This window comes from Cnephaeus nilssonii, assembly GCF_951640355.1.
Source record: "Cnephaeus nilssonii genome assembly, chromosome: 4".
In the NCBI taxonomy this organism is placed as follows: Eukaryota; Metazoa; Chordata; class Mammalia; order Chiroptera; family Vespertilionidae; genus Cnephaeus; species Cnephaeus nilssonii.
In genome coordinates, this window is record NC_137075.1 from 64,887,511 (window position 1) to 64,903,245 (window position 15,735).

The 15,735-nt window shown below is 51.0% G+C and overlaps 1 protein-coding gene across 1 annotated transcript in view; it reads right to left on the reverse strand.

The window, feature by feature from the left end:
• The window catches only part of IGDCC3 (immunoglobulin superfamily DCC subclass member 3), a gene marked incomplete at both ends in the record, with an annotated part of 41,900 nt that overhangs the window by 23,853 nt on the left and 2,312 nt on the right, over nucleotides 1-15,735 (reverse strand). Inside the window, one exon of the mRNA XM_079769725.1 lies at nucleotides 14,710-15,015. Coding sequence (XP_079625851.1) covers nucleotides 14,710-15,015 — 306 coding nt within the window. The remainder of the gene's footprint in view (nucleotides 1-14,709; nucleotides 15,016-15,735) is intronic.

Here is a 15,735-nt window from a genome sequence, read left to right on the forward strand (position 1 = left end):
GGATCGGCTGCCTTCTGTACACCCCACACTGGGGATTGAGCCCCCAACCCAGGCATGTGCCCTGACTGGGAATCAAACCTGGGACCCTTCCTTCAGTCTGCAGTCTAATGCTCTACCCACTGAGCCAAACCAGCCAGGGTGCTACAATCTTTTCTAATGCCCAAGTCACCACAGCTAGATTATAAAACCTTTGTGGGCCACCCGTAGCCAAAGTCATAAACAGGACCATCCATCTACACATCCATTTATCCATTTATTTGAGAATAAAATTAAAGAACGGACAACAATATTGAGACTGAGTAACCAGCAGCCAAAATTGTTCCTTGCTCTGACCAACCAACCATATTTAACATTACAAAGCACTAGTTGTAATAGTAATTAATACATGAGAAGAATGATTTTATTTTTATTTTTTAAATACTTTTTATTGATTTCAGAGAGGAAGGGAGAGGGAGAGAGAGATAGAAACATCAATGATGAGAATCACTGATCAACGGCCTGCTGCACGCCCCACACTGGGGATTGAGCCCGCAACCCAGGCATGTGCCCTGACCGGGAATCGAACTATGACCTCCTGGTTCACAGGTTGGAGTTCAACCACTGAGTCACGCCGGCTGGGTGAGAAGCATGATTTTAAAGAAGAGAAAAATTTAAGTATAGCTCATTGTTTTTCTGACCCATTCCTTAATCAACTCTGGCCATAACTTCAGATGTGATCCATAATGTTTTTCTTTATAATTCTCCTAAATCTGCATCTTAGAGTCATACTTTTTCTGCCTAGGGCTCTAGAACCTTAAGCTCACTTGGCATCATAGCACCTGCTGCTGCTGCTGCAGCACGCCTCCGCTTAGGCCAATCAGCTAGTTCTGCTTAGCCAGCTGGTTTGCAGAGCTCCAACACAAAACCATCAGATAAAGCAGAGCTGCTGTGGATGGGGTAGATATGGGAGGCCCGGAGCTCCAACAATCTAGCCTTCCTTCCACCACCCCTGTCTCCAGACCTTAAGCCCCCTCCAAAGGCCCAAGGACTATAAAGAATGATGCCTAAAGTCCCCTGTTCTAGCGGGGGAAAAAAAAAGATTTATCCAAAGATCCTACAACTAGATAGCAGGTCTAAGGTCATTTTAACGCTATAAGGACCACTAGCTTCATTTCACAAGACTAAAATGATGATTCAAACAGGAACTACAAATATAATTGTTACTATATATTACTATAGGTGTGTCTTTATGGTTTGCCTGGACTTCAGCAAGAATGTCTGAATGTCTAATCCCCAGATAAAGTATACTTTGGAAGATGACCCGCTATTCGAAAGGCAAGAGTTGTCTCCAGGCCCAAATTAGAGACTCAATACTTTCAACTGAAAAAGTGCTTTCAAAGGGAACCTATTTCCCCTCACATCTCTTCTTTCTCCATACCCCAGACCATAAGTAACTTTAAAAATAATGCTCTGTGGGTGAGTATTCTGATAGGAAGATAATGAGTATAATAATGAGAATCTGTTTTTTTCTCCCCTTATCCATTTCCACAGCAATCGGCATTCACAGAACGCTTCGTTATCACAGTTATGACTTTTCAAGATAACAGGAAGGTAGGCATGTTCATGCAGGCCTAGTCTTTCCAAAGAGGATGCAGGAAAAGCTGGAGGGCAGCGGGATGCTTCTCAGCATGGACCCTGGCCTGTTAGATCTTTGGGGGATGGGGCCAGTGGTCTGGCATCCTGGGACATTCTCCAGCTTGCCTGGGAAGGTGTGCCACTCTGGGGTGACGGAGTACTAGTAGCCACCTGTCCTGGGGTAGCAAGACTGAATTCTGCACTCACCAGGCCGAGTCCTTCCCACTCAGCCCTAAGTTGTGGCACCTTCAGCTCAGTCTAATCCCTCCCCTCCCCCAGGTGGCCAGCGGTGGGACCCTGGGAGAAGGCCATTTCAAGGGAACAGAATAGGGAGATAGGGGTGCCTTTTAAGACCAGAAGAGGGTGGGGTAGGAGACTTAGGGCACAGTTAGATGCAGACATGCCCCCTCAGCTCCTGACATAGGGACTCAGAGAATGGTTTAGTCATTTCACAAGACTAAAATGACGATTCACACAGGAACTACAAATATAATTGTTACTATGTATTGCTATAGGTGTGTCTTTATGGTTTGCCTGGATTTCAGCAAGAATGTCTGAAAATCCTTGGGGAGTAACATCTGACTCAGCTTTATCAGCCCTCCCTCACCCCGCCCCCTACCCTAGGCTGTTTAGCTTCAAAGCGTGATGGACCCAAAGCAGGCAGGAAGTGTTCCTACCCTTCCATTTAACATACCCACAGCTCCTCATTCTCTCACCCTCTCCCAGTACGGACTTTTGGGCACTGAAGATGGATTTTGGGCACTGAGGACATGGAGAATCCAGCCCCTCCCTTCAAGGAGCTTACAAACCAGTGAGAGGGACAAGCTATATACTCTCTGTCTCAGAACAGACTGAGTCTTCTGATCCCCTGTACCCCCCAAAAGCAAAGCTGGGCACACCACCCAATGCATCTTTCTTGAATTGACATAATAAAAGCCATATCACTGTATTTCAGGAAAGCCTTGATCCTATCAATATCACCGTTAACAGCTTGCTTGTAATTATTTTGATTTTGTCACAGTTTGATGAGAAAATGACTGATTTGAGAAGCAAAATCAGAAATACAGGAGGGCAAAAATATCAAAGAGGCTCAATCTTGAGACTTTCTATGTAATGTTATTGGTAATCTGACATAATAGAAGGAAGAATATTCCAATCCGCAAGTGGGCTAAATTAGACAGGGCTTCTCGAAAGTACTAAAGGTTCGGAATACAATTTAAAGATATCTCCAAAAGTTGGGGTGAATGAAGGGCATTGTTACAGAGAGAGGGGAGAGGGTGACATTCCATATAAGCCAGGATGGAAGAGGCAAAACAAAACTAACCCATAAGGGGATGAAGATAGCAGAAAAAGACCCAAGAATTGTTTACCACAAGCCAAATACTGGGTTTCAGTTCTCTGAGGTCCTGGCTCTGAAGTTAGAGCCCACATCTCACTTGGCCAATCAGCATGCTGGGAAGAGCATCTGGACCTTTCTGTCCCAGCAATTCCCAACATGCTGATTGTACACCCGGGACTTGGGCAAGGCCCTCTCTCTGGGCCTCAGCTTCCACAGCAGGGATATGAGAAACATGGGCAGGAGGCTGGGGGAGAGGACAGAGTAGGGTCACCAAAACCTAAAAAGCTTTACCCCCACCTCAGTCCCGTCTGCCCCTGGGTGAGAGCACTCCCAAGCACTGTCGGAGAGACAAGCACCCATCCTGTGTCCAAGTCTGCTATTCCATAATGGCTCCGGCACCCTCTCTGCTTCTGGGCCAGCTCTGTTGGAAGGTCTGCCCACAAACTTCTGTCTAGCTGTAGCCCCTTGTCAGAAACCCGTGGCCTACACCCCAAGCCAATAATGAGAAAGGGGGCTGGTATCTCGACTCCCCTGCTTCATTTCACCGCCGGGACCAGTTCCAGGTTCCCGGGTTCCCAAGTGAAAAAGTCTCTTCCACCCTGGCCAGCGCAGGCCAGGGAAGTAGTGACCTCGAGATACCAAGCCGAGGGCTCCAGGAAGCAAGGGCACCCCGCCCTCACAGGTAAGAGACACTCACACACGTCCACACGCGCACTCGTACTTGCCCCACAGACACCGGAGTGCGGTTACTTGACAGCCCCGCGTTCGCGGCGCAGGGTTAATTGAATGCACATTGCTTCTGCTGGGCGGGAAGCGGCCGCTTTGTGCTGGGGCCGGGGTCGTTTTCAGGGCCCCGTTCCTCCCGGGCCACTCTCTCTGCTGCGCTCGGCCCCCAGGCGGGACAGGATTCGCAGGCGACCCGGCTCCGGGAGCGCACGCAGGACCTGAGAGCACAACGCAAAACTCCGCGGGGACCCGCCGGTCGCTTGGCCGCGTGCTCAGGCGGAGGAGGGCAGCCACCCAGTGGGGGCAGCGAACGAGGGTGAGAATGACGAGAGCGTTTTCTGCAAAACTTTGATCTTGACATTTTAAAAAGGAGGAGGCCCAGCTCAGCGCGCCAGGAGATCTCGAGATGAGAGGGATGGAGGGAGATGGAGGAGAGAGCTGGAGCGAGCCTGGAGCAAGGCAGAGAGGGGAAAGGCTGGCAGGAGGAACCGGGCTCAAAAGGAAAACCAGTCAGTGTCTCAGAATTTTAGAAGTGGGAGGGGACTTGAGGAATCTTTTAACCTGGTCCTCTCCACACCACCTCCACCTATGAGGGAACCAGTCACTAAGGGGTGGGTTGAATATTTACACAGCAAGAAGTTAAAAGCATCTTCTTGCTGAAGTGGGAGCCAGGGAGGGCAGAGAGGTAAGCATAATGGTGTCTTAAGTCAAGTCCAAGCTCCTCTCATGACCCTCAATCAATAATGGTGAGACTGGAGGAGGTGACCCCTCCCAGCCTGGCACCTCCAGGACCGGGCCCTCTCCCAGCTTCTCGGCCCTGCTGAAACAGAAACCAAGGGTGCCTCCATTGGTGGATGGGTAGCAGGACCCTACTCATCCTCTTCCCTTCAAAAGACAGGCAGGATAGTACTCTCACCCATTTCCCACAAAGACAAACTGAGGCCTAGCCCTTTAAGGGAAGAAGGAAGCCTGAACCCGGAACCAGCCCTCAGTGCAAGTCTACGTGCATCTCAGCCAGCTTCCAGCTCCTTGAGGGTGTCTGTAGTCCCCCATGGTCCCGGCAAGAACACTGGGGTTTCATTACAGGTAGGGTCTGGGGATAAATTCTAGGTTGTCCTTGATTTCTCCCCACAAAAGTGCATAGAGTATTTGCAGGACACAATCCCAGGTGGGAAGGGGCTAGTTTGGGAGGCAGACATGGAGGGGTGCCCATGGCAGGCAGGGCCACAGGCTGGGGCTCCAGGAATTATTAACCCCCTAAACCAAGGGCCTTCAGGTTGGGGATGGACGTTGGAACCAGGACCCTCACCGGAAGTCAGGCTGTGGAGAAGGGAGTGTGAGAGCACTGCGTACCCAGGGCTGCTGCAGGCTCCCCAGGGGGCCTCGTCTGGTGCTCCCTAGAAGTGAGAGCCCCCTTCCTGGTTCTCACCTCAGGCCCGGCCTGTTCCAGAGACCCACAAAGGTCCCCACTCCTCTTGCCAATAAGGACCCCAGCGCCACGCCTGGGGCTGCCCCTCCCTGCTGTGCTGCTCAGGTTACCGGGCAGCCTTTGTCCAACCCACTGTTCCGTGGGGCCAAGAGGGCAGGGGACCCTCAGCTTGGGGTGCGGGCAGAATCTCTCCGCCACCACAGCAGGTAGGGACTGTGGCCTGGAGTGGGGTTGGGGAGCGGGGGCACGTGACTCCCGGAGGCCTGCCGCCACCTCGCCCAGGCGAAGGGATAGCACAAGGACAATCAGCAGCCTCGCTCTTCCCGCTTGATTACGGCTTTTCCCTGCCTCCCCCCCAACAGGACCCCTGGGGGGAAGGATCCTTCTCCAAACCACACCAGTTCCTCTCCTGTGATTTGTTCTGAATTTTCAAACAAAGAGTAATTATGACAGATGTGGCGCAATCAGCATCATTATTCAGGGAAACAAGAAAGGGAAAGGGAGCTGAGGAGCCCCGGGGGGAGGGTAACTTGTCTTCCCTCTGCGGGAAGAAGCAGCCCCCACCTCCACCTTCAGCAGCCCCGGCACCCTCCTAATTTCCTTTCCTGGCAGCCAGCCCTGCCCCAGCCAGCCCTGTCCAACCTCACAGCTAGGGTAAGACCCTCTATGCAGAGCGGAGCATCCCAGCCGAGCTGGCCCTTCAGACTCCCCAAGGGCCTCCAGCCGTGCCTGGGGATGGTGGGGGCAGGAGGAGGGCTGTGGCTCCCACTCTGGCAAGGCTTCTAAGCTGTCCTCTACTCCCAATACTCCCGAACCCCCACCCTGCTCATGCCCAGGTACCTGCCTCTATTTCTGAGGCATTAATACCGATTATGTTCTCAGGGGACTCTAGCCCCCTCGAAGGATTCAGGCCATTGAATTTTGGGTCAGGCAGACCTGGATTTAAATCCCAGCTTACCTACATACTGTGTACCTTTGGGCAAGTTAATTAACCATTCTGGGCTTCTGTTGTTTACTCATCTGTAAAAGAGGACTAGTAATAGCCATTAGTGGAATTGTTATGGGAATTAAGTAAATTAATACATGGAGGGCTTAAGACAGCGCAGCTCCATAATACTAGGACTGCTTCTACAACTACTAGTTACTTCACCACCAGAACCACTCAGCTCAGCATCCAGTGTGCTTGGGAAACTCAGAGGCCCTCTGTAATATACCATGAATGTCAGGAGGCCCCACCCAAGGTTTGCTGGTTAACATTCCCATCCAGAACCACAACCACCAACAAAGCCTGGGGCACATCAGGACCTAATAAAAAGAGAAATGAGCCTGCCAGTCTGCCCTGGGAAGATATAAAAAGATCCCCTCCTTTTCAACCAGAGAGAAGTGAGACACTGGGGAAGGCTCAGGGCCGCAGTTTTTGAATCTGTAAAATGAGAAGATTGGACCAGAAGAGCTACAAAGTTTCTCCTGCAGTTCTGGATGCCTGGGATCTGACCTGAAGGCGGGGAAGACCTCAAAGACCCTACACGGGCTAGGAATTTTAGGATGCTTTTGCTGCAGCCTGCAACTCGGTGACAGGACTAGAATTTGGTTCTCTTTCCTGGTGGTCTGCCCCCTCCTCTCCATTTAGGTGGTCTGGTCTCCATCTGCCCACCCCAAGTCCCTAGGGCCTCCTGCTTGTCCCCCCTCACATTCCAATGGCCTTGGGGGCAGCAGCCAGACCAGAAAGTCCAGTTCCTGCCCATTATCACTGTTCACATCTGCACTGCAACCCAACACCAGCATTCCAGAGAGCTGCCCCCACCACCCACTGTGGTCAGTGTCCAGGCTCAGAGACAGGCCCCAAGCAGGGGCCGGGGTTCTCAGATTCCTCCCAGTGAAGGTCTGCCCCTGGGGAGGCTTCGACTTGCTGGGGAAGCCAGGGTCCCTTTCCTTTGGGGTCCTCTTTGAACCTGACCCTCACAGTCTGTCTTCTTCCTATCTCTTTGTTTTGTGCTGAGGTCTGAGCTCACCTACTTTGCTCCTGAAATAGGAAGACCTCCCTCCAAGCAGAGCAGAGGATGGTGGGACACAGAAATCACCCCAAAGGGAGAAAGAGGCAGGAGGAAGGACAGGGCAATAGAAAGGAAGGAGCTAGAGAAAGGGAGACAGTAGGTAGGACAAGGCAGGAGAAACTAGGGATGAGGGATGATAAAGACAAAGACCTTAATCATGGTCTCACAGGAAGGCAGAGAGGAGGAGCAGTGTATGTATAGGAGTATCAAACAGCAGAGAGACCAAGATCCAGAGAAGAGCTGGAGAAGGGTGAGTGGGAGGGAGAAGCGGGGATGTGAGCCCTTGGCATCAAATTTTGCTCCCTCTGCCTGAATCAGGTGGCTGGCTGGCCTGTATTAAGCCCACACTCCCCACTCCCTTCATTTCCCTGTGATCTGGCCAGGCGCCCCTCCTGCTTGCCCCTCTTCAGGCCTTTGTTCCACCCCGGGCCTTTCCACCAGTTCTGCCCACCCTAGCTCTCTAGCCTGGCCACAAAGCTCAGGGAAAAGGGGTTCCCACAAGAAGGCCCTTCAAGGAGAGCTGGACCCCAATCTTGGGCCCCATGCACATCCTTTAGGCATGCACCTATTTGCTCAAGTACCCACACAGGTACACATGGCAATACACAGGCATGCACGCACACACATACACATACATAAGGTCTCTACATTTCTTGTTGCATCAAGGTTATGGCCAGAGAATCTTAGGGGGGCATAGGTTAATTACACAAGGCAGACAGTTTTGGAATCACTCGGTCCAGTTTAAACAAAGACAGCAGTGAGCTGTTTGGTTTTCCATCCTGGGTGCCCTTCTGTTCCATCCTACTTTTATTGAAGGCTGTGTACAACAGCCTTCAAGCTGCTGTGAAAAGTCTCTCTCTTACACACACACACACACACACACACACACACACACACACACACACGCCTGCAGGGACTCTGCAGAAGAGAGAGAAAGGCAATACAAGAAGGCCAGGAGTGAAAAAGTCCTTTCTCCCTGGGGGTGGGGAGGGGACAAGGGGTTAAGGGGGGCTGGGGGCCTGTTTCATTTGCAGGCTGCAAATGCCTCTCCTATTCACCGGCCCACATTCCCAGCCAAGGCGCCTGGCCAGGGACAATGCCGGGAACGGGAACGGGAACAGAGAAGATTTGCACATTGTGTTCAAGGGGCCAGCTGGCTGCCTTCGACAGTGGAGCCAAGGTGTGGGAACCAGAAGCATTCGACTTCCACACTCAAGTCCTGTGGGTGGAAGTGAGGGGAGCCCTCCCCCAATGGGCCTGGGGATACAGGCCTCATCCAGCCAGGGAATAAAGTCCAAGGCGGGAGACCCCAAGATCCAGCCATGAGGGATTCCAAGCAATTTGGTCTCTGATTCACACCCCATCTGGCGAGGAAGAGAGGGTCTCAGTTCCTCTAGAGATAAACACGCAGCAGCAGCCACCCCATGATCGTGCGTGCCCCGAGTGTGTTATATTCCCCTGCCGATCTTCCCTGTTCACAAGCTTCTGTTCCTTTGAGCTATGCTATCAATTACGAGGCAGGGAGAGAGAGAGAGAGAAAGCAAGAGAGAAGCAGAGAGAGAGAAACAAGAGAGACAGAGCTTTGCACCCAGAAGCCACATGTTCTTTAGTTTTTACCAGGCTCCACAGGCAGGGGATGTGAGAAATACAAAAGAAAGAGAAGCCCTTTAGGACCTTAAAATCTAGTTGAGGAGACAGATGGAATATCCAGCGACAAAACAGTTACTTAACAATGCAAGCAGCCATCACTGAGAGGAAGGTTGAGCCTGAATGCCACAGACCACAAATACTGCCTGCCTTAGCAGGGGGCAGAAGAAATTACTGTAAGCTAAATGGTCTTTAGGGAATGACTGGGTGAAGAGGAGCAGGGGCAAAAATAGACTGGGAAAAGGCCCAAAGAAGACAGATGTGTCCCAAGGGTTGGCTGGATGACAAGGAAGCCTTACTACCTTAGGGCAGAGATGAACCTCAGTCCAACCACCCATCTTTACAACGAGAAAAGCGAAGCCCAGAGAGGGTGACTGACTTGCCCAGAGCCACACAGGACACCTGGTGTCCAGGTAAGGGTCTTTCCATTGTACCTTACAGCTTCTCAGGAGTGTCAGAAGGCGTTGGTCTGTGGAAGGCTGACTAGCAGGTAAAAGGGCCTGAACCTTACCCATTTGCACCTACTTCTGTGCCATGGCATACATACGGGTAAGCTGCCTGTGGCATGAGAGCAGATCTAGGCACCATCACACCAGTGACCCTTCAGGACCTGATTACTGTCCTGGTGGGTAGGCAGACATGCATTTGAGGGCCAGTGGGGGAGACTCCCTCTGCTGAGCTGCTCTTCCCGGAAGAGAGAAGAGCCTGGCTTCCACATACCAGGTCTGAGCATATAATCTCCAGGTGACAAAGGCCTCCAGGGTTATAGCCACTTCGCCCACTGCCCTGGACAGAAGCCCCCTGAATCCAATGAGCCCCTCTACAGAAGCTCTACTCCCCAACAGCTCCAGCCCATAGTTTTCCTGGCACCCCCACCCCCACCCAGACCTGGTTACACACACCTATGCCCAGACTCTGCCCGCAGATCCACACAACCAAGGATCTTGCTTCTGAAAGAGGGTTTCAGAGTAGTTGCTTAAACTGCCCTCCCTCAGACAGGTTGAGGATGATGTGGACTTTAGAAGTGGGTGACGGAGGGCCTGAGAAACAGTGATTTACTGAAGTAGATGCAGAAGGGATTAGAACTGGACTCTCTCCCCTCTCACCACACCCCACTGCCTCTTTCTAGGGATCTGGACTCACCAGGGGCCTTGCTGGAACCACCACAACTGACAGCTTAGAACTTCACATTTCTCACCTCTAATGCCTCCCCAGAATAATAATAGTTAATCTTTAAGGAAGACTTTCTATGTGCCCTGTACCTGCTAAGTTCTTTACACATATTATCCTAGGTCAGTGATGGCGAACCTATGACACGCGTGTCAGCACTGACACGCGTAGCCATTTCTGATGACACGCGGCCGCATGCCGAGGATGAAACATTTGCTGCTCCTGAGGATGAAACATTTGCAACTAGAGTCTTGGAGTTAGTTTTTTCCTCAAAGTGACATACTACCCGAGTTATGCTCAGTTTTTTGGCGAAGTTTGACACACCAAGCTCAAAAGGTTGCCCATCACTGTCCTAGGTCATCCTCACAAGATTTCTCCTTGGTAAGTATTATTTCCCCATTCTAAATATGAGGAAACTGAGACTCAGAGAGATTAAGAGACTTGCCCAAGTCCATCTAGCCAGCGTCTCGTGGCCTCCATAGCCCACCCGCTTAACCACTGTTGGGCCTGCCCAGTCAGGATGGCTCAGGCTGGGAGGGAGGCAATCCTGGCTTTTGAGAACCCAGCCAGCATTGAAATGGGCTGGACCTCATCCTAAACTAGTGGTCAATACCCAGCACTAACAACAATAATAATGAGCATTTCCTAGATGCCAGGCCTGTGCCAGGTGCTTTACATCCACCTCCTCATTTAATCCCCCAACAGTCCCGATAGGCTGATGGGATTATGCCCATTTTTTAAAGATGAGGGCACAGAGGTCAAGAGGGTTAAGTAACTTGTGCTTAAGGACACATGACCAAGGAGTGTCAGAGCCAGGGTTCAAACCCACCTTCGTCTGAACCTCATGGCACAGAAGTAGGTGCAAATGGGTAAGGTTCAGGGGTCCTGAAGCCCATGTACTTCTGACTTCACTATGCTGCCTATAGACCCCCCACCAGTGATTATGACACAGGAGTGGGTTTTCCTCCAGCACTTGGGGACCAGCAGCGTCTGCATCACCTGGACTTCAGTTAGACATGTAGAATCCCCCTTGACCTAGACCAGTGGTGGGCAAACCGCGGCTCTCGAGCCACATGGCTCTTTGAACCCCTTGAGTGTGGCTCTTCCACAAAATACCACGGCCTGGGCAAGTCTATTTTGAAGAAGTGGCGTTAGAAGAAGTTTAAGTTTAAAAAATTTGGCTCTCAAAAGAAATTTCAATCGTGGTCCTGTTGATATTTGGCTCTGTTGACTAATGAGTTTGCCGACCACTGGCCTAGACCTACTGATTCAAAATCTGAATTGTATCAAGATCCCCAGGTAATTCACAGGCACAATAAAGTTTGGGGAAGTCCTGCTCTAGGTCACATAGCTCTTCACTCCAGTTCCCCAAGGGGCCTGACACCAAGAACTGAGGCCAGGAAGTGAAGGGCAGGAACTGAGGGCTTCTGCCTGAGGGGAGCCGGGGAGCTGGGAGAGGATCCCCCAGTTATCACCCCTCCTGTAGGTAGCCATCCCTCTTTGAGTCATCCAGGCACACAGAACTCAACAGGTATGAGTCAATGCACATGTTCCCCTGGGTCAGGTGACCCATGTGCCCTCTCTAGAACCCCTCCAGAGGGATGGCAGAGGGCCTCGCAGGGTCTCACAGCCCAGCTTTAGCCGATACCCAAAGGCTTGGGAGAATCCCCAGGCCCCCTCAGGAAGGGGTTAAAAAAGAACAAGTCACATTCGGGCTCCAATAATTCCACTCCCTGGTAGAGTTCCCTGGAGTGCTCCCTGCCTGAATCCCAGGGAAGGAGGGAGCTGGAGGCTGGGTGCGGACTTGGGCAGCTTGCTTTTGTTAGCCATGTCAGTGAAGCCGCCTTTAAACGAAGATGAAAGTACTGGCTCCCACTACTAAGTACCTTCTATGTGCCAGGCAAAGTGTGGGGTGTGCTCGTCCCCACAACCATCTCACAGGGTAGGGTGTACATGTTACAGGTGAGGAAACGGGGCCATGGAGAGGCTGACCTGTCCAGGGTTTCCCTCTTAACAAGTGTCTCCATTTTCATCCCCCAAACAATAAGCACATGGAACAGCAGGGCGGAGAAAACAGACATGCTAGAAGCTTGACCCACATGCTAGGACCCTGACCCACTCCATCCTAAAAGGGAGATACTTGGAACTGAGGCCCCCAAGGAATCAGCCTGCAGTTCAGCCCACTCTGGTCAGGCCAACGTTCAAAGCAGCGTCTGAGCCCACTGGGGTGGACGGGGGGTATTCCCAGGGGTCAGCCCGGATGTCTCAGCACACCTGCCCACATAGACATGGACCCCATCTGCTTCACTGGGTTAGTCCTCTGGGTGGACTGTGTGTCTGTAAGGGGTGCTTAGCATGCGCCTCCCCATCAGTCCCTGTGAAGTAGGCAGGAGAAGTGTTGCCTCAGAGGTCTCCTCACACCTTTCCAGCCCAGCACCCTCCCAGGTCACACCCATCTGCAGTGCCTGCAGGTGTCCGGGCAGGGAGTTCGTCCCAAAGGAGGAAACCTAGGCAACTAAGCAGCTCTGCAGGTTTCCAGGGACATCAGCCTGTGAAGTGAGAAAAGGGGGTCCAGCCCTGCTTGCTTGATATCCAAGCGTTCCCCCATGGGGCCCCCCGCCCTGTGGGGTGGAGAGAGGTCCTATCAGACTGCCAGTGTTTGGGGGCAACACCCTCCAGCTTCCCCCGGGCCCCAAAGGCTTAACGAAGGGGACCTCACCCACCACTGCTTCCCCCAGCCAGAGCCCACAGGGCAGTTTTTTATACTGTTAGGCATTTAAGGAAACCAAACATCTTGAAAGTATTACCATTTATAGAAAAACACATTTACAATTAACTATATAGAAACACCTGGGGATTTATCTCCCAGATGCAGAGGTCATCAATCCCTTGGCATTGATGCAGGTGAGGGAGTGTGGCCTGGAAAGTCTCATTCCTCCCACCCACAAGCGTCCTCAAGTCCCCGCCTCTGTCCGTGCCTCTCTTCCTCACACCCAGCCATCTGCTCAGAGGGTGCACCAGCCTTCCCCGACGCCGCCCGGAGGGCCAGGGCATGAGGGTCGCTGAGCCAGAAGTGATTCAGCCTCGAGGTCCAGAGCTGCCTCCCGGAGAGCTCCATATGGGGCCTGGATCAGCCTTCCTTAGAACAAAGGGGCATCTTAAACTCAACCAGAGGGCTCCTGCCGCAGAACGATTCATCACTCACCGGCCGTTCAGAGCAACTGTGCAAATGCCCTCAGAGCCAGGAAGAAACTTGTCAGCGATCAGACAGGAAAGAGGCAGCATGCCATAGGAGTTAAGCGGGAGGGGGTAGGGTTCAGACTGCCTAGGCTGCAGTCCTGGCTTCTCTGCTTACCAGAATGGCCCTGAATCCCCCTACGTGTCAGTTTTCTCATCTGTGAAAGGGGGATGATAACCACCAATCTTCCTGGGTCTCTGCGATGGCTAAATGAGGTAATTCATGTAAAGCACTTAGGGTGCCCCTCATGCAGCAAGTGCTTAATAAGTATCAGCTAGAATTACTGTCAACCAGTTAAAGCACCCTCTCTAAGGGAACCCTCTCCCTGCGGAGTACAGAGCTTTGAGATGGAGAACATACACACCTGCCGAAACTTTGGTCGTTTCTCAAGAGCAGTAGTTCCAACCATGGCTCCCCCACCCGATAGCCTGCCATCTCCCCAAGATACATAGATAATTTTGGTTTATGCAACACACTCCCACAAGAGTCCACAGACTACACTCAACAACAACAGAATTGTGCAGAACAGGGCAGTAAAACACATCCATCCTCCCATCACACCATCAGCTCAAGCAAAGCACAATTCTAGCGCTAAAGCACCTTGCTTGGCATTTTCTCTCCTATTCAAAAAAGCACAGCAGGTATCAATTCACCGCAATGTACACTTTAAGTATCTTAGAATTTTATTGTCAAGTATACCTCAATAAAACTGAAATTTTAAAAAAGCACATCAGCATGAAGGCGAGTGGGAGAAGTGTTAATGCCATTATTGCAATAACTCCAAAATCATTTTACCATATTTCTTGTAAAGCAAATTGTTGACAAGCTTCAGAATGTCATTACTGGTATAGTGAGATTTATTCTACCCAAAAGGTTGAAAGTCAGCACATAATTAAAAATTCCACCCTAGCCAGTTTTTCTCTGTGGTTAGAGCATCGGCCCTTGGAATGAAGGGTCTCGGGTTCGATACCAGTCAAGGGCACATCCCAATCAATGTGTCTCCCTCACATCGATGTTTCTCTCTCTCTGTCTCTCCCCCTCCCTTCCACTCTCTCTAACAATCAATGGGGGAAAATATCCTTGGGTAAGGATTAACAAAAATTCCATGTAGCCAAAATTTCCCTTCAAAAATCTCTTAAACCACCCAAAAATATGACAACTGTTTATCTTGAAACACAAGACCCATACTCAATGGATCAGAAAGCTCACAATATACAGGCATATAGCAACTAAGACACACAAAGTTGGATAAAGTGCTCACTCCCTCTCCCTCTCCCCACTACACTGTTTGGCTATATTATTGTCAAATCACTTTCTAACCAATTAAACGAGTATATGATGTAATTCCACCACCATAAATTACTGCTATGCACCTCTCAACAGACACAGGCTGAGAAATTAGTCCTCTGGAAGGCTAAGATGGAACTGCTCCTCCCGCTCCCCATGCCCTAGACCCCCAATTTGGGGGAAAAAGTAAAAGGTGTCCACTTACTTGCTGCCTGGATGCGAGCCTTCCGGCTAACCACCAGCCCAAAGCGGTTCTGAGCCACACACTCATAGTCGCCCTCATCTGAAGGGCTGTCTCCTTGATCCAGCCGGAAGTGACGGATCACCAAGGACCCATTGGCCAGCATGGTGGAGTGAGGACTCTCCGACAGCTCCACCCCATTCTTCCTCCAGGTGATTCGCACTGGAGGGGTCCCTTCTACCCTGCAGCCCAGCACTACAGGCTGCCCAGGGACGGCAACATCATCGCTTGGCTCCACAGCAAATGCCAGTTCGGCAGAGTGGTCAAGACCTGCATGGGGCAGGGGAGATGAGAGGAAAAGAAGAGATCAGTGTGGAATGAGCAGACAGAAAGAACTCCACACACACGAGTTCTAAGTTCTCTGGATCTGTACATTTCATCCCCATCTTTCTGTAATGTTAATAGGAATCTCTATTGATAGGTAGGACTTTGTGCATTATGAAGTGTCATCTCATGCAGTAATTTAATCAACACACAATCTCAGAAAGATAGATCTTATTTATTCTATTTCCTCTTTTACAAGGAAGCGGAAGCCAGAGATATTAAGCAACTTGTCCAGGGTCTCGCGGTTAATAGTTGCAAATTTGGGATCCCAAAGCAAGATTGGTTCCAACCCAGCTGCTGCCACTTCTGTGGTCAGCACGTTTAAGCACGAAGCTTCACAGACTTTCAGAGTGTGACGTAGGTACAGTATTCAGCCTGTCCCGGCTTCCCGTTCTTCATTTGTTTAAATCAGGAACAACAATAATACAACTTGAGTTATAAGGTTACTGAACGTGATTAGAAGATTTAAAGGTACTATGAAAAGTTAAAAATTCTAGACACAGCCCTCGCCAGTTTGGCTCAGTGGATAGAGTGTCGGCCTGCGGACCAAAGGGTTCGATTCCGGTCAAGGGCATATGCCCCGGCTGTGGACTCAGTCCAAGGTGCAGGAGACAGCCAATCAATGATTCCCTCTCATCACTGATGTTTCTATCTCTCCCTTCCTCT